This window comes from Nomascus leucogenys, chromosome 8 (assembly GCF_006542625.1).
Source record: "Nomascus leucogenys isolate Asia chromosome 8, Asia_NLE_v1, whole genome shotgun sequence".
In the NCBI taxonomy this organism is placed as follows: domain Eukaryota; kingdom Metazoa; phylum Chordata; class Mammalia; order Primates; family Hylobatidae; genus Nomascus; species Nomascus leucogenys.
Genome location: NC_044388.1, coordinates 16183474 through 16203853, shown reverse-complemented (window position 1 = coordinate 16203853; position 20380 = coordinate 16183474). Strand labels below are relative to the sequence as shown.

At 43.1% G+C, this 20380-nt stretch overlaps 1 protein-coding gene across 6 annotated transcripts in view; it reads left to right on the top strand.

Annotated features, from left to right (window-relative positions):
- Positions 1-20380, top strand: part of CEP63 (centrosomal protein 63) — a 163669-nt gene that overhangs the window by 81839 nt on the left and 61450 nt on the right. The window contains exon 13 of one of the 6 annotated variants that reach the window (XM_030816789.1): positions 18942-18996. The exons of the other annotated variants lie outside the window; for them this stretch is intronic. Within the exon in view, the coding sequence (XP_030672649.1) occupies positions 18942-18996 (55 nt within the window). The remainder of the gene's footprint in view (positions 1-18941; positions 18997-20380) is intronic. 6 annotated transcript variants of the gene reach the window in all.

Below are 20380 nucleotides of genomic sequence, written 5' to 3'. Positions count from 1 at the left end.
AGGTTCTGCATGAAGACCCCACCTCTGCAGCAAACTTCTGCCTGGGCATCCAAGCGTTTCTATACAGCCTCTGAAATCTAGGTGGAGGTTCCCAAACCTCAATTCTTGTCTTCTGCACACCTGCAGGAGCAATACCACATGGAATCTGCCAAGGTTTGGGACTTGCACCCTCTGAAGCTATGGCCTGAGCTCTATGTTGCCCACTTTCAGCCACAGCTGGAGTGGCTGGGCCACAGGGCACCAAGTTCCTAGGCTGCACACAGCATGGGGACCCTGGGCCCAGCCCATGAAACCATTTTTTCTTCCTAGGCCTCCAGGCCTGTGATGGGAGAGGCTGCTGTAAAGACCTCTGATATGCCCTGGAGATATTTTCCCCATTGTCTTGGGGATTAACATTCAGCTCCTCATTACTTATGCAAATTTCTGCAGCTGGCTTGAATTTCTCAGAAAGTGGGATTTGCTGTTCTATTGCATTGTCAGGCTGCAGATTTTCCAAACTTTTATGCTCTGTTTCTCATTTAAAACTGAATGCTTTTAACAGCACCCAAGTCACCTGTTGAATGCTTTGCTGCTTAGAAATTTCTTCTGCCAGATACCCTAAATCATCTCCCTCAAGTTCAAAGTTCCACAAATCTCTGGAGTAGTGGCAAAATGCCGCCAGTCTCTGCTAAAACATAGCAAGAGTCACCCTTGCTCCAGTTCCCAACAAGTTCCTCATCTCCATCTGAAACCAGATCAGCCTGGATTTCATTGTCCATATAGTTATCAGCATTTTGGTCAAAGCCATTCAACAAGTCTCTAGGAAGTTCCAAACTTTCCCACATTTTCCTGTCTTCTTCTGAGCCCTCCAAGCTGTTCCAACCTCTGCCTGCTACCCAGTTCCAAAGTCGCTTCCACATTTTCAGGTATCTTTTCAGCAACACCCAACTCCACTGGTACCAATTTACTGTATTCGTCTGTTTTCATGCTGCTGATAAAGACATGCCTGAGACTGGGCGATTTACAGAAGAGGTGTATGGACTTACAGTTCCACGTGGCTGGGGAAGCCTCACAATCATGGCAGAAGGCAAAAAGGAGCAAGTCACATCTTACATGGAGGGCAGCAGGCAAAAAGAGAGCCTGTGCAGAGAAACTCCCGTTGTTAAAATCATCAGATCTCATCAGACTTATTCACCATCACGAGAACAGCATGAGAAAGACCTGCCCCCATGATTCAACCACCTCCCACTGGGTCCCTCCCACAACATGTGGGAATTTAAGATGAGATTTGGGCAGAGACACAACCAAATCACATCAAGTATTTTTTTAAGAATATGCCAAAACAATGGAAAACACAGCAAGTCAAATTCCCCAGAGCCAGGTCAGCCTCTGAATGGGATTAGGAGTGCCCTCTCTCCCTCCCACTGGTAAGCATCTTGCCTCAGCCTCCTCTGTTGCTTCCCAAATGGAATGGGAGCTGGTGGGTTAGGTACTTAGAGGTTCTTTACCTTCTGTGTGTCAGGGATGCCTCTGGCAGAGTTGAGGAGCCTATGGACCCCTTAGAATAATGACTAAGTGCATAAAATAAGATACAAAGGCTGGGTGTGGTGGCTCACGCCTGTAATCCTAGCACTTTGGGAGGCCGAGGCGGGTGGATCACAAGGTCAGGAGATCGAGACCATCCTGGCTAACATGGTGAAACCCCGTCTTTACTAAAAATACAAAAAATTAGCTGGGCGTGGTGGCGGGCACCTGTAGTCCCAGCTACTTGGGAGGCTGAGGCAGGAGAATGGCATGGACCTGGGAGGCGGAGCTTGCAGTGAGCTGAGATCGTGCCACTGTACTCCAGCCTGGGTGACAGAGCGAGACTCTGTCTCAAAAAAAAAAAAAAAAGGATACAAACCACTAAAAGGAAAATAAATTATATCATCATTCAGTTATGAAAACCTAAGAAAAAACAAATTTGTGATGTCATATTATATGCACTTCTTTGTTAACTCATTAAATAACAAGACTGAGTGGAAGGTCTATCACCCACCATGCTTTTGAAGTGGGGACACATGAAAGTAATGTTTTAAGATGTCCATCACAATTGTAATAGCTATGAAAATATCTGTGATTTCTATTGGAATAAAGCTACAGGTACTGCTACCACTGTGGTCTATACTCATAATGGAAGAAAAGTACATTTCAGTTAGAGGTTATTGAAAATAAGGATGTCAGTTTTTCCCACCAAGTTCATGGAACCCTAAATTGTATCCTTGGATCCCTTGGGAAGTGTCTGTGGACTCCAGGTTAAGAATTTAGAGGCTTACTTATGTTTTGTCTCATGCCTGGTCATGTTGGTTCCCTGTGAACATTCACTTGTTTACAGGAGGCAGTATTTGTGCTTAATGTCAATCATGACTCTAAGAACTTAGTCTTTTTTAAAAAATAATTTCAACTTTTATTTTAAATTCAGGGGGTGCATGTGCAGGTTTGTTACATGGGTGTACTGCATGATGCTCAGGTTTGGGATATGAATGATCCCAATACCCAGGAAGTGAGCATAGTATCCAATAGATAGTTTTTCAACCCTTGCTCCCTTCCCTTCTTCCTCTTTCTATCCCCAGTGTCTATTGTTGCCATCTTTATGTCCATTACTACCCAATGTCTAGCTCTCACTTGTAAGACAGAACATACAGTATTTGGTTTTCTGTTCCTGCCTTATCTTGCTTAGGATAACAGCCTCTAGCTACATCCATGTTGCTGCAAAGGACATGATTTCGTTCTTTTCTATGGCTGTGTAGTATTCCATGGTGTATATGTACCACAGTTTCTTTATCTAATCCACTATTGATGGGCACCTGGGTTGATTCTGTATCTTTGTTATTGTGAATGGTGTAATGCTGAACTTATGGGTGTATGTGTCTTTTTGGTGGAATGATTTATTTTCTTTTGTATATATACCCAGTAATGGAATTGCTGGGTCAAATGGTAGTTCTGTTTTAAGTTCATTGAGAAATCTCCAAACTGTTTTCCACAGTGGCTGTACTAATTTACATTCTCACCAACAGTGTATAAAACATTCCCTTTTCTCTGCAACCTCGCCAGCCTCTGTTATTTTTTTGACTTTTTGATAATAGCCATTCTGACTGATGTGAGATGGTATCTCAGTATGGTTTTGATTTGCATTTCTCTGATAATTAGTGATGTTGAGCATTTTTTCATGTGTTTGTTGACTGCTTGTATGTCTTCTTTTGAGAAGTGTCTGTTCATCTCTTTTGCTCACTTTTTAATGGGGTTGTTCATTTTTTGCTTGTTGAGTTGCTTAAGTTCCTTATAGATTCTGGATATTAAATCTTTGTCAGATTGTTTAGTTTGAGGATATGTTCTCCCATTTTGTTTACTCTGTTGATAGTTTCTTTTGCTGTGCAGAAGCTCTTTAGTTTAATTAGGTCCCACTTGTCAATTTTTGTTTTTCTTGCTGTTGCTTTTGGGGACTTAGACAAATTTTTTGCCTAGGCTGATGTCCACAATGGTGTTTCCTAGGCTTTCTTCTAGGATTCTTATAATTTGAAATTTTATTTAACTCTTGAGTTAATTTTTGTATATGGTGAAAGGTAAGGGTCCAGTTTCAGTCTTCTGCATGTGGTTAGCCAGCTATCCCAGCACCGTTTGTTGAATAGGAAGTCCTTTCCCCATGGTTTATTTTTGTTGACTTTGTTGAAGATCAGATGGCTGTAGGCATGTAGCTTTATTTCTGAGTTTTCTATTCTATTCCGTTGGTCTGTGTATCTGTTTTTGCACCTGTACCATGCTGTTTTGGTTACTGTAGCCTTGTAGTATAGTTTGAAGTTGGATAGTGTGATGCCTCTGGCTTTGTTCTTTTTGCTTAGGATTGCTTTGGGTATTCTGGCTAAGTAAGAGCTTAACCTTTAAATGGGCTAAGATAATAAGTCAACTTACCCAAGCAAGGTAATATTAATTTTTTTATTCATGACATACTTTTTGGAATTTTGAAGAACTATTGTTCTGCATCTGACAGATCAGAGCATTCTACCTGTGTTAGAGTTAGGCCCTGAGGTTTTGGAAGCCCTCAGCATTTAGGGCAGCATTTAGGGCAAGCCTGGGATGGTGAGTGCTCTTCTCCTGGGGCTTCTTGGAAGAAGACCAGGTTTGAACAAGCACACTACAGTCTCTGTAGGTCACAATCCCAGTGCTTGACATGCAACCTTGTGGTTTGGCTGCATATGATCAGGGAGAAGCTGGACCCCTCAGCCATTTCCTCTGCAGAGTTGCAGAGTATGCTACTGTCCTCTCTGGACAAGGGGCCTATAGCACTATTGGAGGAGCTGGTGCTCTGTGTGCTCCAAGATAATTGCTCACTGCCAAAGTGCAGCTCCTCAGGACTGGGGTGAGAAGAGAGATGGAGGAGGGGCTTCTGCAGGGAGACCAGACAGAGCTTAGGTGGGCATAACTCTAGACAACAGTCCCAAATCTGTTTTTACAAAACAATCCAACAGTTTCTGAATCTTTCTGAAATCTCAAGATGCATTTTGGATCCTTGGCCTAAACTTAAACACTACAAACAAGGCCAAAAGTATTATCTAGTGATGTGTCAGACAATTATGTCTGTCTGCTGCTGGCATGCTCTGTTGCGTGTCATGCCAAGCTACAGGGTGCCTGCTCCAACAAGAAATATAATTCTTCAAATTAGGGTTTCTCATCATTTTTTAACACTGGATCTAAAAATATTTTATTAGATTCAAAATTTATCCAAAATATTGCTAAGATTTTTTTTTTTTTTTTGGTTATAGAGCCCCACTCTGTCCCCCAGGCTGGAGTTCAGTGGTGCAGTCACGGCTCACTGCAACCTCCACCTCCTGGGCTCAAGTGATCCACCTCAGCCTCCTGAGTAGCTGGGACTTCAGGCACGTGCCACCACACCTGGCTAATTTTTTGTACTTTTTTTTCAGAGATGGGGTTTTACCATGTTGCCCAGTCTGGTTTTGAACTTCGGGCTTCAAGCAATCCGCCAGCCTCAGCCTCCCAAAGTGCTGGGATTACAGGTGTGAGCTACCACCATTGGCAGTTAAGAATTTTAACAATTTGTCAATGAAAGAAGAATCTCAATTTGAGTCTTTATATACAATCTGTACTGTTGTAATTTTCAAATAAATATTGTAAAGAAAATTAACACTATTTTGCCAAAGCTTCTCATCAATACGGACTATGAAGAATTTAAAGACTGTCACTAAAAACATCAGGAATTTTCATGCTAGAAAGCTTAAGATATTCTTTCTTTCCTTCCTTCCTTCCTTCCTTCCTTCCTTCCTTCCTTCCTTCCTTCCTTCCTCCCTCCCTCCCTCCCTCCCTCCCTCCCTCTGCCTTCCCCTCCCTCCCTCTCTCTCTTCCCTCTTTCCCTCCCTCCCTCCCTTCTGTCCTTCCTTCCTTCCTTCCTCCCTTCCTTCCTTGCTTCCCTCTTTCCCCCTCCCTCCTTTCCTCCCTTTCTTCCTTTCTTTCCTTTCTTCCTTTCTTTCCTTGTTTCTTTCTTTCTTTGGAGACAGGGTCTCACTCTGTGGCCCAGGTTGGAGTGCATTGGCATAATCACGGCTCACTGCAGCTTAGGCATCCTGGCCTCAGGTGATCCTCCCACCTTAGCCTGCTGAGTAGCTGTGATTACAGCCGTCTGCCACCATATCTGGCTAATTTTTTAAGTTTTCTGTAGAGATGGGCTTTCCCTATGTTGCCCAGGCTGGTCTCGAACTCCTGGGCTCAAGCAATCCACCCTAGGCCTCCCAAAGTGCTAGGATTATAGGCTTGAGCCACTGTGCTGGGCCATAGGATTTTCATCAAATATTTTTGCAAAGATTGTATTAGAAGTTTCATATAAATTCAATATTTCTTAATACTTGCATTTTATTTTCATCATCATAATTACATATTGCAGAGAAATTCAATGACTTTTACATGTAGACCCCCTTAAATTCCCTCCAGTTTACCCCACAGGTGTAAATATAATTGTTTATGCTTTTCACGAGAAGTCTTCTCTTGAATGTTGGGCCTTTGGATGAAAGAGCCTTGGTGGTGAAGCCCTGGTATGGTTTCTGGGACATTGCAGGCCAGCCCTTTCTCCTCTTCTTTTATGCTTCCACTAAAATATTTCTGCAGTTAAAATTTATTTCGATTAATGCTTAAACATACATGGGCTACTCAGAATGACAGTTTATCCATTTATTAATTCATTCATCAAACATTAATCAAGCAAACCCCTTATCTTAGAAGACTGAGTTCCTGCTATTCCCTGAAGATGCCAGCACAGAAGACACAGATGCCAGCTCCCTTCCTGCTCCAAGAACCTCTGACAAGTGCGCATGGTAGGACTAGTAACACACCTGTGCCCTTAGCGATTTGCATCATCAATGCTTGAAGCCCCAGTGCCCAGGGCAATGAGGCCCAGTGAAATGAGACTGAGAGTGGAGAGGTAGGGCCTCAAAGCCAGCTTGCCACTTAGCAGCTGTATACCCTTGGGCAGTTTCTTCATATGCAGAATGTGGACTATGATCCTAATTCATCAAGGCTGTCACAAGGCCAGGTGAGATGCTGAGAAGGGAAGACAATAAAAGTGCTGTAGATGGGACTACTCATGTAACATCAGCCACCCAAGAGGGCAGCTGTAGGAAGGCATCAGGGCAGAAAGTTGACCCTGGCCTCGGGTCTGGGAGACAATAGAGGGGCACATGTGGGGTGACTTGGAGAGCCAGCCTATCCAAAGGGAGGAACTAAAACTTGGCTCTCTGTGTTCACAGGCTTCTCAGGAAAAGCTGGCTGTTCAATTTTTTAATGCCGTTTTCCTGGTTTTCAAATGTTAGCACCAATTAACTTGAAACAAACAAAAAACAACACTGCGCAGGCCAAACAGTAAAGTTTGTAACCTCTGCTTACACTAGTGTTGGGGTAATAAAGATGACCTGGGACCATGATGCATTACTGCAGTTAAGATTCCCAGGGAAGGGAGTGGGGGCCCAGCAGGAGGAGAGCCATCTTCCCTTGTCTGCAGGGCTCCAAACAAGACTGGAGCCACAGAAACTGGCCACCCATATGTCCCTTCAACCGGAATGGGGCTGTTTTTGCAATTGAGTGCCATCTATAAAGAACCAAAGCCAAAAAACTTCTAGGAAAAAAAAAAAACAGGAGAAAATTGTGACCCTGGGTTAGGCAAAGCTTCTTTTTAAAAAATAGTAGCATGGATGATTTTTTTACTCTTGGATTTAACAAATGTCAACATTTCATCATATATGCTTCACACTTGTATGGAAGAAAAGCTTACCAAAAACTTTTTTGTGACCTTTTCTTTTTTTTTTTTTGAGACAGAGTCTCGCTGTCGCCCAGGCTGGAGTGCAGTGGCGCGATCTCGGCTCACTGCAGGCTCCGCCCCCTGGGTTCACGCCATTCTCCTGCCTCAGCCTCCCGAGTAGCTGGGACTACAAGCGCCCGCCACCTCGCCCGGCTAATTTTGTTTTTGTATTTTTAGTAGAGATGGGGTTTCACGGTGTTAGCCAGGATGGTCTTGATCTCCTGACCTCGTGATCCGCCTGCCTCGGCCTCCCAAAGTGCTGGGATTACAGGCGTGAGCCACCGCGCCCGGCCGTGACCTTTTCTAATCCACTTTTTTTTTTTTTTTTTTTTGAGATGGAGTCTGGCTCTGTCACCCAGGCTGGTGCAATCTTGGCTCACTGCAAGCTCTACCTCCTGGGTTCAAGCAATTCTCATGCCTCAGCTTCCCTGAGTAGTTGGGACTACAGGTGTGTGCCACCATGCCTGGCTAATTTTGTATTTTTAACTTTTTTTTTCTTACTTTGAGTTCTGGAATACATGTGCAGAATGTGCAGGTTTGTTACACAGGTATACATGTGCCATGGTGGTTTGCCGCACCTATCAACCCATCATCTAGGTTTTAAGCCCCAAATGCATTAGCTGTTTGTCCTAATGCTCTCCCTCATCTTTCCGTCCACCCCTGCGACAGGCCTCAGTGTATGTTGTTCCCCTCCCTGTGTCCATGTGTTCTCATTGTTCAACTCCCACATATGAGTGAGAACATGCAGTGTTTGGTTTCTGTTCCTGTGTTAGTTTGCTCAGGATGATGGCTTCCGGCTTCATCTATGTCCCTGCAAAGGATGTGATCTCATTCTTTTTTATGGCTGCATAGTATTCCATGGTGTATATGTGCCACATTTTCTTTATCCAGTCTATCATTGATGGGCATTTGGGTTGGTTCCATGTGTTTGCTATTGTAAATAGTGCTGCAATAAACATGTGTGCATGTGTCTTTATAGTAGAATGATTTAAATTCCTTTGAGCATATACTAGTAATGGGATTGCTAGGTCAAATGGTATTTCTGGTTCTAGATCCTTGAGGAATCACCATGCTGTCTTCCACAATGGTTGAACTAATTTACATTACCACCGTTTCCTATTTCTCCACAGCCTCACTAGCATCTATGTTTCTTGACTTTTTAATAATTGTCATTCTGACTCTGACTGTGTTTTTTTGTTGTTGTTGTTGTTTTTCTTTTTCTTTTTTTGTTTTTTGAGATGGAGTCTTGCTCTGTCACCCAGGCTGGAGTGCAGGGGTGCAATCTCAGCTCACTGCAACCTCTGCCTCCAGGGTTCAAATGATTCTCCTGCCTCAGCCTCTTGAGTAGCTGGACCTACAGGCATGCACCACCATGCCTGGCTAATTTTTGTATTTTTGTAGAGATGGAGTTTCACCGTGTTGACCAGGTTGGTCTTGAATTCCTGACCTCAAGTGATCTGCCCACCTTGGCCTCCCAACGTACTGGGGTTACAGGCATAAGCCACTGTGCCCCGCCCTCATTGTGATTGATTTGCATTTCTTTAATGATCAGTGATGTTGAGCTTTTTTTCATGTTTGCTGGCTGCATAAATGTCTTCTTTTGAGAAGTGTCTGTTCATATTCTTTCCCCACTTTTTGATGGGGTTGTTTTTTTCTTGTAAATTTGTTTAAGTTCCTTGTAGATTCTGGATATTAGACCTTTGTTAGGTAGATTGCAAAAATTTTCTCACATTCTGCAGGTTGCCTGTTCACTCTGATGATAGTTTCTTTTGCTGTGGAGAAGCCCTTTAGTTTAACACCTGGCTAATTTTTGTATTTTTAGTAGAGACCTGGTTTCGCCATGTTGGCTAGGTCTCGAACTCCTGACCTCAAGTGATCCACCTGTCTTGGCCTCCCAAAGTGCTGGATTACAGGCGTGAGCCACTGCACCTGGCCACCGCACCATTTCTTTAGCAGAAACAACTGCTATCCTGGTGATGGTGTTAACTTGACAACCATATTTTTGTTTCAAGGTTATGCTGGTCTTATAAAATTAGAAGAGCTCCTTCAGGAGCTCTTATAAGGCAGGCCTGGTGGTGACAAAATCTCTCAGCATTTGCTTGTCTGTAAAGGATTTTATTTCTCCTTCATTTATGAAGCTTAGTTTGGCTGGATATGAAATTCTGGGTTGAAAATTCTTTTCTTTAAGAATGTTGGATATTGGCCCCCGCTCTCTTCTGGCTTGTAGGGTTTTTGCCGAGAGATCCGCTGTTAGTCTGATGGGCTTCCTTTGTGGGTAACCCAACTTTTCTCTCTGGCTGTCTTTAACATTTTTTCCTTCATTTCAGCCTTGGTGAATCTGACAATTATTGGTCTTGGGGTTGCTCTTCTCGAGGAGTATCTTTGTGGTGTTCTCTGTATTTCCTGAATTTGAATGTCAACCTGCCTTGCTAGGTTGGGGAAGTTCTCCTGTATAATATCCTGAAGAGTGTTTTCCAACTTGGTTCCATTCTCCTCGTCACTTTCAGATACACCAATCAAACATAGATTTGGTCTTTTCAAATAGTCCCATATTTCTTGGAGGCTTTGTTTGTTTCTTTTTACTCTTTTTTCTCTAATCTTGTCTTCTTGCTTTATTTCATTAATTCGATCTTCAATCACTGATATCCTTTCTTCCACTTGATCAAATTGGCTATTGAAGGTTGTGCACGTGTCACGAAGTTCTCGTGCCATGGTTTTCAACTCCATCAGGTCATTTAAGGTCTTCTCTATGCTGTTTATTCTAGTTAGCCATTCGTCTAACCTTTTTTTCAAGGTTTTTAGCTTCCTTGCGATGGGTTAGAACATGCTCCTTTAGCTCAGAGAAGTCTGTTATTACTGACCTTCTGAAGCTTACTTCTGTCAACTCGTCAAAGTCATTCTCCATCCAGCTTTGTTCCATCGCTGGTGAGGAGTTGCGATCCTTTAGAGGAGAAGAGGTGCTCTAGTTTTTAGAATTTTCAGCTTTTCTGCTCTGGTTTCTCCCCAACTTTGTGGTTTTATCTACCTTTGGTCTTTGATGTTGGTGATCTACAGATGGGGTTTTGGTGTGGATGTCCTTTTTGTTGATGTTGATGCTATTCCTTCCTGTTTATTAGTTTTCCTTCTAACAGTCAGGTCTCTCAGCTGCAGGTCTGTTGGAGTTTGCTGGAGGTCCACTCCAGACCCTGTTTTCCTGGGTATCACCAGCAGAGGCTGCAGAACAGCAAATATTGCTGCCTGATCCTTCCTCCGGAAGCTTCATCCCAGAGGGGCACCTGCCTGTATGAGGTGTCTGTCGGCCCCTACTGGGAGGTGTCTCTCTGTTAGGCTACACAGGGGTCAGGGACCCACTTGAGAAGGCAGTCTGTCCATTCTCAGAGCTCAAACACCATGCTGGGAGAACCACTGCTCTCTTCAGAGCTCAGTTGGAAATGCAGAAATCACCTGTCTTCTCCGTCGATCACACTGGGAGCTACAGACCGGTGCTGTTCCTATTCGGCCATCTTGGAACAGATCCCCTATAAAAAAAAGGAAATGGATGTTTTTAATACATCTCTCTCAGTAAACCTAAGTAAAGATGTAAGAGATTTGAGAAACAAGATTAACAAACTTGAATTAATGGACATATGAAGAAGATTCCATCCCAAAATGTCAGAATATGTCCCTCTTCAAACAAAATTAAAACTAATATTGGCTGAGCGTGGTGATCACGTCTGTAATTCCAGCACTTTGGGAGGCCGATGTGGGTGATCACTTGAGGCCAGGAGTTCGAGACCAGCCTGGCCAACATGGCAAAACCCCATCTCTACTAAAAATACAGAAATCAGCCGGATGTGGTGGTGCACACCTGTAATCCCAGCTACTCGGGAGGCTGAGGCAGGAGAATCGCTTGAGGGAGGTAGAGGTTGCAGTGAGCCGAGACAGCGCGGCTGCACTTCAGGCTAGGTGACAGAACAAGACTCTATCTCAAAAATAAATAAATAAATAAATGAAAATAAAACTAATATTAAACACGTTGAGACACAAAGAAATGCTCAACAAATTCAAATGATTAAAATAATATAATCCTTGACTGAGTAGAATTAAACTAGAAATAAATTTTAGATGGTATTTTAAAAAATATCTAAGTGTTTGGAAATTAGGCAATACAGTTGTAAATACACTTGGGTGAAAGAAATAAATCACAACTGAAAGTAGAGAATATTTTGAACTGAATGATCATGAAATGACTACACTCTTGGTGTGCAATTGAAGTTGTGCTTGCAGGGAAACTGGTAGCCTTACATTTATGTTTTAAAAAAGAACAGCATTGAGAAAGTAAATGATCTAAATACTTATTTTAAAAAGGTAAGAAAGAGCAAACTAAACCTCAAAAAAATAGAAGGAAGGAAGACATAAAGAGTAGCAATTAGTGAATTAGAAAATGAATGTACAATAGAGAAAACAACACAATCAAAAGTTAGTTCTTTAAAAAGACTAATAAGATTGATTGAACCTCTGACTAGACTTATCAAGAAAAAAATGTAAAGACACAAATTACAAATATCAGGAATAAAATAATAAAAAGCAAACAAGTGCAGATCTTACAGACACTAACAAAAAGGCATCAACAACTCTTTGCCAACAACTGTAAACATTTAAACACAATGGATACATTCTTTTAAAAACTCATCATACCAAAATGGACACAAGAAGAATTAGAAAATCTGAAGAGTCATATACAATTTTAAAACTGATATTAATTGAAAAACTTCCTACAACGAAAATATCAGGCTCAGATGCTTAATCAGTGAATGTTTCCAAATATTTAAGGAAGAAATAAGCCTACACAACAAACTCTTTCAGAGAATGACAAAAGGGGAAATAATTCTCTTCTCATTTTATAAGACCAGCATAACCTTGAAACCAAATCTGACAAGGACATTTCAAAAAAAGAAAAGTACAGACTCTCTTATGAATATAGATGTTAAAGTCCTAAACAAATTATGACCAAATCAAATGATATATAAGAAGTGATATATAAAAAGAATAATCTATTATGACCAAGCTGAGTTTATTCCAAGCATGCAAGTTTTGTTTAACATCATCTGGAATAGTGAAATATTGAGCACTTTCTCCCTGAGATTGGGAACAAGAAAATAATACCTACTACCATCATTACTTCTACCCAGCACAATCAGATCAGGAAAGGAAATACAAGGTAGAATGACAGAGAAGAAAAAAAATACTTATTCATCACCTCATACCAGTCAGAATGGCTATTATTAAAATGTCAAAAAAAATAACAGATATTGGCAACGGTGTGGAGGAAAGGGAATGCTTATACACTGCTGGTGGGAATATAAATTATTTCAGCTATTATGGAAAGCAATTTGATGATTTCTCAAAGAACTTAAAACAGAAATACCATTCGACCCAGCAATCTCATTGTTGGGTATATCCCCAAAGGGATATTAACTTTTCTACCATAAAGACACATGCATGCATAGGTTCATCATAGCACTATTCACAATAGCAAAGGCATGGAATCAACTTAAATACTCATCAATGGTAGACTGAATAAAGAAAATGTGGTACATATACACCATGGAATACTATGAAGCCATAAAAAAGCATCAAATCATGTCTTTTCAGAAACATGGTTGGAGCTGGAGGCTATTATCCTAAGTGAACTAACATAGGAACAGAAAACCAAATATCACATGTTATCACTTATATGTGGGAGCTAAAGATTGAGCACAAAGAAGGGAACAGACACTGGGGCCTACTTGACGATGGAGGGTGGGAGGTGGGTGAGGATCGAAATACCTATTGGGTACTATGCTTATTACCTGGGTGACAAAATAATCTGTACACCAAACCACCATGACACTCAATTTACCTACATAAAAAACCTGTACATATACCCCTTAACCTAAAACAAAAGTTGAAAAAAATAATTATTCACAGGCAACATGATTCTGTATGTAGAAAATCCAAAAGGACCTCCCTATAAATGATTAGAATTTATTAGTAAATTTAGTAAGATAATTGGATACTAGGTCAATGCATGACAATAGTTCTATTTCTACTCATTAGAAATAAGCAATTAGAAAATGAACTTAAAAATTTATATCATATACCACGTTATCAAAAATATACCTGCAAATACCCAGAAACATATCTAATAAAAGATGTCCAAGACTCCACAAAAATCTACCAAGCATTACTAAGAGAAAGCAGGAATTCGCTCACTCTAGAGTGGAAGATGGGAAAGGGAGAATGGGGCTGGAATGGCTCTCAGATGTCCAAACACAGTGCCTAACACATCAATACTTGGCATTTACATTATTATGACCATGTAAATGTCAACATACAGTACACTACAATTACATTTACTTTCTTTGTACAACTTTTCCTTATGGAGCTAGCATTTGCTTAGTTTTCTGCATACCTTTCACCAAATGGTCCTCTGAAGTACTTAATGGCAGTATACGATTCCCTCAATAATGTCAACTGCATCAGGTAACCACTTTATCAGTCCCATTTTATTTTTCCTTATGACATGCCTCCTGGACGGGTCTGCCCTCCTCCTGTCTGGACTGTGTTCATCCTGCTCACTGCACAGCTGTTCTCCAGACACATCCCATTTCTATCCTCTTAGGAATTCCCTTTGTCTCTTCTTTGTGAAGGAGCTTCCTGGTTCCAAGCAGACCTCTTTCTTGGTCTCTCTCCCTCACTGGGTGGAGCACTCCACCAGAGAAATGGCTCATGAGAGGCAGATTTTCTTTGAGACCTTGAATGTTTCTAAATGTTCTTATTCTACTCTCACCCTTGATTGAGATTTTAACTGAGGATAGAACTCTAGGTTGGAAATTATTCTGCAGAATGTTGAAGGTATGGCACCACTGTTTCCTCACTTCCAGCATTGCTAGTGTGAAGCCATTCTGATTCCTGATCTGTTGCAAGTGACTTGCTTTATTTCTTCTCTGGAGGACCTGTTTGTCTCTAGTGATCTGAAATTCATAATCACAAGCCTTAGAGTGGGTCTGTTTTCATTCACTGCTCTGTGAGTGTCCCACAATCCTGGGAAACTCATTGAATTATGTCTTTAATAATTTAATCCTCAGCAGATTCTAGTACAAGCTAGGCATGGTGACAGTGTTTGCTGGTGTTATCATTCTCTTTGTGGAGCTCCTGTAGGTCAGACATTTTCCTCAGGTCTGGGGATCTTTGGAAGTCCTCTCAAAGTCCTTTTTAATATTGAGATACAGGACAGGCACAATGGCTCATGCCTGTAATCCCAGCACTTTGGGAGGCCGAGGTGGGCAGAGTGCTTGAGCTCAGGAGTTCAAGACCAGCCTGGGCAACAAAGTGAGACACCACCTCTACAAAACAAACAAAAAAACCGAAAAAACATTAGTCGGGTGTGGTGGTACATGCTTATAGTTCCAGCTACTTGTGAGACTGAGGTGGGAGGGTGGCTTAAGCCTGGGAGGCAGAGGTTGCAGTGAGCTGAGATGGTGCCACTACACTCTAGCCTGGGCAACAGAACCAGAGCCAGACCCTGTCTCAAAAAAATAAAACCAGACTGAGGTACTAAAATGCTCTATTAGCTATCTATGGCTGTGTAACAAATCACCCCCAGATTTAGCAGCTTCGAATAATAAGTTTTCTATGACCTTACAATTTTTCGGGGTCAGGAATTTAGGAATGGCTAAAGTGGGTGGTTCTGGCTCTGGGTCTTTCATGAGGTTCCAGTCAAGAAGCTGGCCAGGGCTGCAAAATCCTCACAGGATTTTGTGCTATTCCAAGATAGCTCACTCACATGGCTGTTGGCAGGAGGACTCAGTTCCTCAAAATGTGGGCCTCTCCAGAGGCTGCTTGAGCATCTTTACAACTAGCAGCTGGCTTTGCTGAGAGCAAGTGATCTGGAGAGAATAAGGAGGAGGCTATAATGCTTTTTATATCCTAGTCTTGAGTGTCACATACCATTATTTATGCCACATTCTATTTGTCAGAAGAGAGTCAATAAGTATGGTCTCCACATAAGAGGATGGGAATTAGGCTCTTCTTTTGAATGTAGGAGCACCAAAGAATTCATGGACATTTTTTCAAACAACCACAAATGCCATCTGCAAACTGTGGTGTGTGTGTGTGTGTGTGTGTGTGTGTGTGTGTGTGTGTGGAGGAATTGATTGACTGGCTTCCCAAAGATGGGCAAATGGGGTGCTGGTCTTTTCACTGGAGTGGTGGTTACAGATGGTACCTGTAGGCCTTTTTTCTTGGGTTGATCCATTTTCTCAGTGATACCCTCCAGTTTTTGCTTTGAGGACAAAAGTCAGACAGCCAGGTTTGGGGAGTTAAGTAACATCAGGGTTTGAGGTGGTCTCACCATTCAGTATGCAGATTGTATTTTTGAAAACCATTCGTTAACTTTTTTAACTATTAATTTTCTTCATGTGGTTTCATATGTTGATTAACAGCTATCTCGAGTGGGAGGTTTTCTTTTTCTTTTTGTCTGCTCTTTGGGCTCCCTTCTGTGTCTGAGTATATTGCAGTTGCTCCTACTTAGTCCCTGGAACCCTCAGACTAGAGCCAGGCTTTGTACTGGTGACTCGGGGCTCCCACTACATGGTTGTCCCATCATATAATAGACAACTCACTGAGCCCAGTGGGTGGATTGGCTCAGCTGCCCTAATTTAAGGCAGTTTTGTATAGGTAAGGCCTTAACATAGGTGTCCAGTAATGGACAGCTGCCTCATGGAGTGGAGAGCTCCTGTTCCCTGGAAGGATTCTAGGAAAGACTGGGTGATTGCATCTTGGATATGGGATTTCTGCATTGAAATCAGTGATTGCCACAATTTTATGAGGGGCTTGAGACTTTTGGATTCCTTAGGGAACAATACATCAGTGTCATCCTCATTATGCTGACGATAACTGATGTATCGTGACAGTAGCCAATAGTTACTGAGTACTTACTATGTGCCAGGGACTTTTCTAGTCATTGTACCATATGTTAGCTCATTTAATCCCCATAAGAAGTGTACACAGTAGGTGCTATGAGTATCCCTATTTTACTGATGAGGAAACAGAAACAGGGAGGTTCAGTAACTTGCACAAATCAGTTGGGAGCTGGCAGAACTGGGGTTAGGAATCAGGCGGTCAGCTCCAGGTGTGTGCTCTTAGCTGGCACACTCTCCTACATGCTGTCAAACAGGGGCTGAGCCAGAGGCCTCCCCAGCTTCATGACCCCCAACGCTGAGGAGGAGGAGGGGTCCACAGGGCTTCTCCAAGTGAAATCAATGTGTATAGGGGAAAACTCGAGGCTTCAATCATACATTAATGGCTCCTGACCACACAAGACAGATTTCAGTCTAACAGGGGACCAGTGGCTAAGAGTCCATCTTTCCAGAAAGAAGCCTATTCACTTCTTTTAAAGATAGACTTTAACACTCTTGTTGAGCTTTAAAAATGTCAAGTGAAGCTTTTACTGCCAGAGTGGATGCCCTCCCACAATCAGGTTAACGTGTTCTCTCCACTGTGTTGCCCCTGGGAGATGGAGAAGGGGATCTGATACTCATGAAATGAGTGCCAAAAGGTTCATGGTGCCCACGCTTGCCCAGTCCCTAGGGTGGGGCTATCCCAAAGGGCATAGGAGGAGAGGACAGCCTTCAAGTGCTGCCAGTATCTTGGCTTCATTTAACTTTTTAAATATAATAAAACGGTGGATGTTAATTTCCAGATCTCCTTGGTGTTCACATACATTCAAATACAAATATAAATATGAGCAAAGTGTTCACTAGGCAATCTGTATTCCCACCATCATTTTGTTTTAAATAAACGCTTCCTCATTTTTCCTCACTACCATCCTTTACCCAGATGGGACCTGGCAGGGGCTCCCCACTCCTAATATCTGCACTTCATCAGTCATGCAGCCCAGCTGTTCTTGTGTACTCACGGTCGTGGCTGCCCCTCTGCCCTCATGCCACCAGCCTCTCCATAGCTGCCCCTGCCACCATAAAGGGGGACGTCACTGCCTTGGTCCCTGCACAGCCAAGGCGAAATGATTGCTGATTCTGTGTGTCACAGAGGCAGTCAGCCATTCCCCCTGATAGAAACAAAGCAATCTCGGCACATGCTCAGGGCTGGCGGATTCCCCCGAGAAGAGCGGCACTCCTCCCATCGATTGGTTGCCCATGCCCTGATTGTTTCCCAGAGGCAAACACCATGAGCACTCCCAGCCAGGTGGCAATTTTTCTCTTCCTGTAAATATACATTTCCCACAGGGGCAAAGGAGTGCACTGCTGTGCATATGCTTTCCTAGTTGAGCAAAAGAAGGAAATGACTATTTAGGATGTTGTAACTCAACAGCTGTTTTGGTCAACAGCCATGTAAACAACCCAGAGATCTATCATTTTGTTTTTGAAATGACAAGGCAATGTTCACTTCAAAAATTTACTGATCACTTATTCTAAATGCAAGGCACTGTTTAATCATGGAGATAAAAGAGCAAACACACTCAGCCTGGGCTCCTTCTCCCTGGAGTTGATATGCCTGTGTGCATTTGTGTCCTCTGAGCTGGGTGGTATGCATGTTGGGTGGAATCCTCCTGGAGCTCAGGGGAGGTTAGGAGGCCCCCAGCACATCCTGGGACCTTTGGTTTGAAAGCTGACTGGTTGTCAGTCCATAGGCCAGCTTATGGGAAGCCAGTGCTCCCCACCGGTCTGAATAGCCTCTGATATGGTTTGGCTGTGTCCCCAACCAAATGTGATCTTGAATTGTAGTTTCCATAATCTCCACGTGTCATGGGAGGGACCCAGTGGGCGGTAATTTAGTCATGGGGGTGGTTACCCTCATGCTGTTCTCGTGATAGTGAGTGAGTTCTCACAGATCTGATGATTTTATAAGGGGCGTTTCCCCCTTTTGCTCCGCACTTTTCCTTGCTGCCGCCATGAGAAGTATATGTTTGCTTCCCCTTCTGCCATGATTGTAAGTTTCCTGAGGCCTCCCCAGCCATGCTGAACTGTTGAGTCAATTAAACCTTTTTCCTTTATAAATTACCCAGTCTCAGGTATGTCTTTATTAGCAGTGCAAGAACAGACTAAACAGTCTCCTTCATTATTTTGGTCTGAGCCCTGATTTGGCTACCTTTAAGCTGGGATTGGCAAATACATGGCACACCTCACCCTTCAATCCATTGTCTACGGACCACTAGCTAGTCATGACACTGTTTCCTACTGAACCCAGATGTGGCCTCAGAATCTGTCTAAACCCTGTACCCCAGGCAATGATGACTAAACATCTAGAGTGCTGGTTTATTTGGAGAGAGGGAATCTCTTGGTGGGCCCTGTCTAGGTGGCCTTCTCATTCTCAAACCTTCATGGCTTGGCTTTGCCACTGGATACACTGGATACCACTTCGTGGTGCTTTGTCTTTTTTATGCTTCATCCTGGAGGGGCTCCTCTTCAAAGGATCAGCCTTGAGGACAACTGTGCTCAAAGAAACCACGAGTTTGAGTGTTCCCTGGAGCATTACTTTCCAATATATCAACGGTCTTCAAGATAGCCCCACATACTCAGGCTTTGCTGTAGAAAATGTTTATGCCTTTAGATCCTAAACAGCTATATTTGTCATTTTGCAGCTCTTTCCCGAGAGAACAGGTTCTTCTGGGGCTTTAGAAGCTTTCCCGTGGAAAGGTTTGTTTGTTGGTCTCTGTTTGGGTGGGTGGGAATGGGATCAGCAGGTGCCCTCAGCTAAGTTTTTATGTCACCCTGGGTTAAACAGAAGCATCAAGCTTAGGTTATATAATCTTCAAACAGGGCCATGGGGAAAATTTGGAGCAGGAACAAATCTAGATAAAGGAAAGAAAATTCCATTAAAACTGTTCACAGCCAAAGAATCCCTGACAACCCTCTGCTACCCACCTTTACAGGCAGGGTGGCCATCCTTCTCTAGTCAAGACCAAGTCCTACCTTCAGGACTTGTTCTGTCTTCCAAGTAGTCAGTATGTGTCCTCTTTTAGATATTGGACTTGGTAAAGGGCCTCTTCCTTTGAAGACCACCGTTAGCTGCATCCTTAGCCTCCTCCAGGGTGGTTACTTCACCCCACATTCCCAGCCCTCCCCAGGATGTGGCCCTCCTCTGAGAGAATCTTGGGTTCCCCTCCTCAATGTCCAGGATGTGGCATCCAGAGTTGGGCAAAAAGCACAAGGGCCAGCCCTGGTGAAATGGGAACACGCTTTGACAAATGCTCAGTGGATGGTTATGGACTGCTGGGCAATAGTACTTCCCCGGCCCTGTCTTCCTAGTCTCTCTTAGTTTTCCCAGTGAAACACTTGCCAAGCATTTACCAAACACCTCCTGTGTGCCAAGAAGCAGAACCAAAGCATGTATATTCAAGGAATTCACATCCTAGGGGCAGAACCTCCAAGTACTTCCTCAATCCCAGAATCTTGTAGAAGGTTCTGGGTTAACAGATGAGCAATAAAGTGTGACATGAACATGGAAGATGGGTAGATAATTCCCCATGGCTTGGGCAGTGGGAGGACTAGGAAGGTCTGACAGAGTGGTGGGCTGGCCTGATCCACGAAGGCCAGGCAGGGCTTCCTCAGGCAGGAAAAGGTTTCCTGGCTAGAAGGGACAGCACGTATAAAGCACGCTGGTGGGAGGTACATGGACTGCCTGGTGTCGCATGGTTGATGATTCTAAGGGGCTCTCAGGGAGAGTGATGGGAGACAAAGCGAAGAAAGCAGTGTGAGGCCAGAGTGGGGGTCTAGTCTCATCCTTGAGCAATGGGGAACCACTGGTCGGTTTTAAGTAAGAGTGGAGCATGGAGCGATCCTCTTGGCTGTTGTGTTGAGGCTTCACTGGATGGCAGGGGCAAGAGAGAGAGAAGCAGAAATAAGAAAGAAGCTGCCTTTCATCAAATTAGTCCACAACACCTTGAAGGTGGGCCCTTGGAGTACATATTTCTCCTATGTAGAGGCCCCTGTCCCTTCCACAAACCATCTTGTGAAGCCTTTTCAGTGATTTCTGGATCCCAGATAGCTTTGAGTATGCTGACTCCACACACAGAACCTT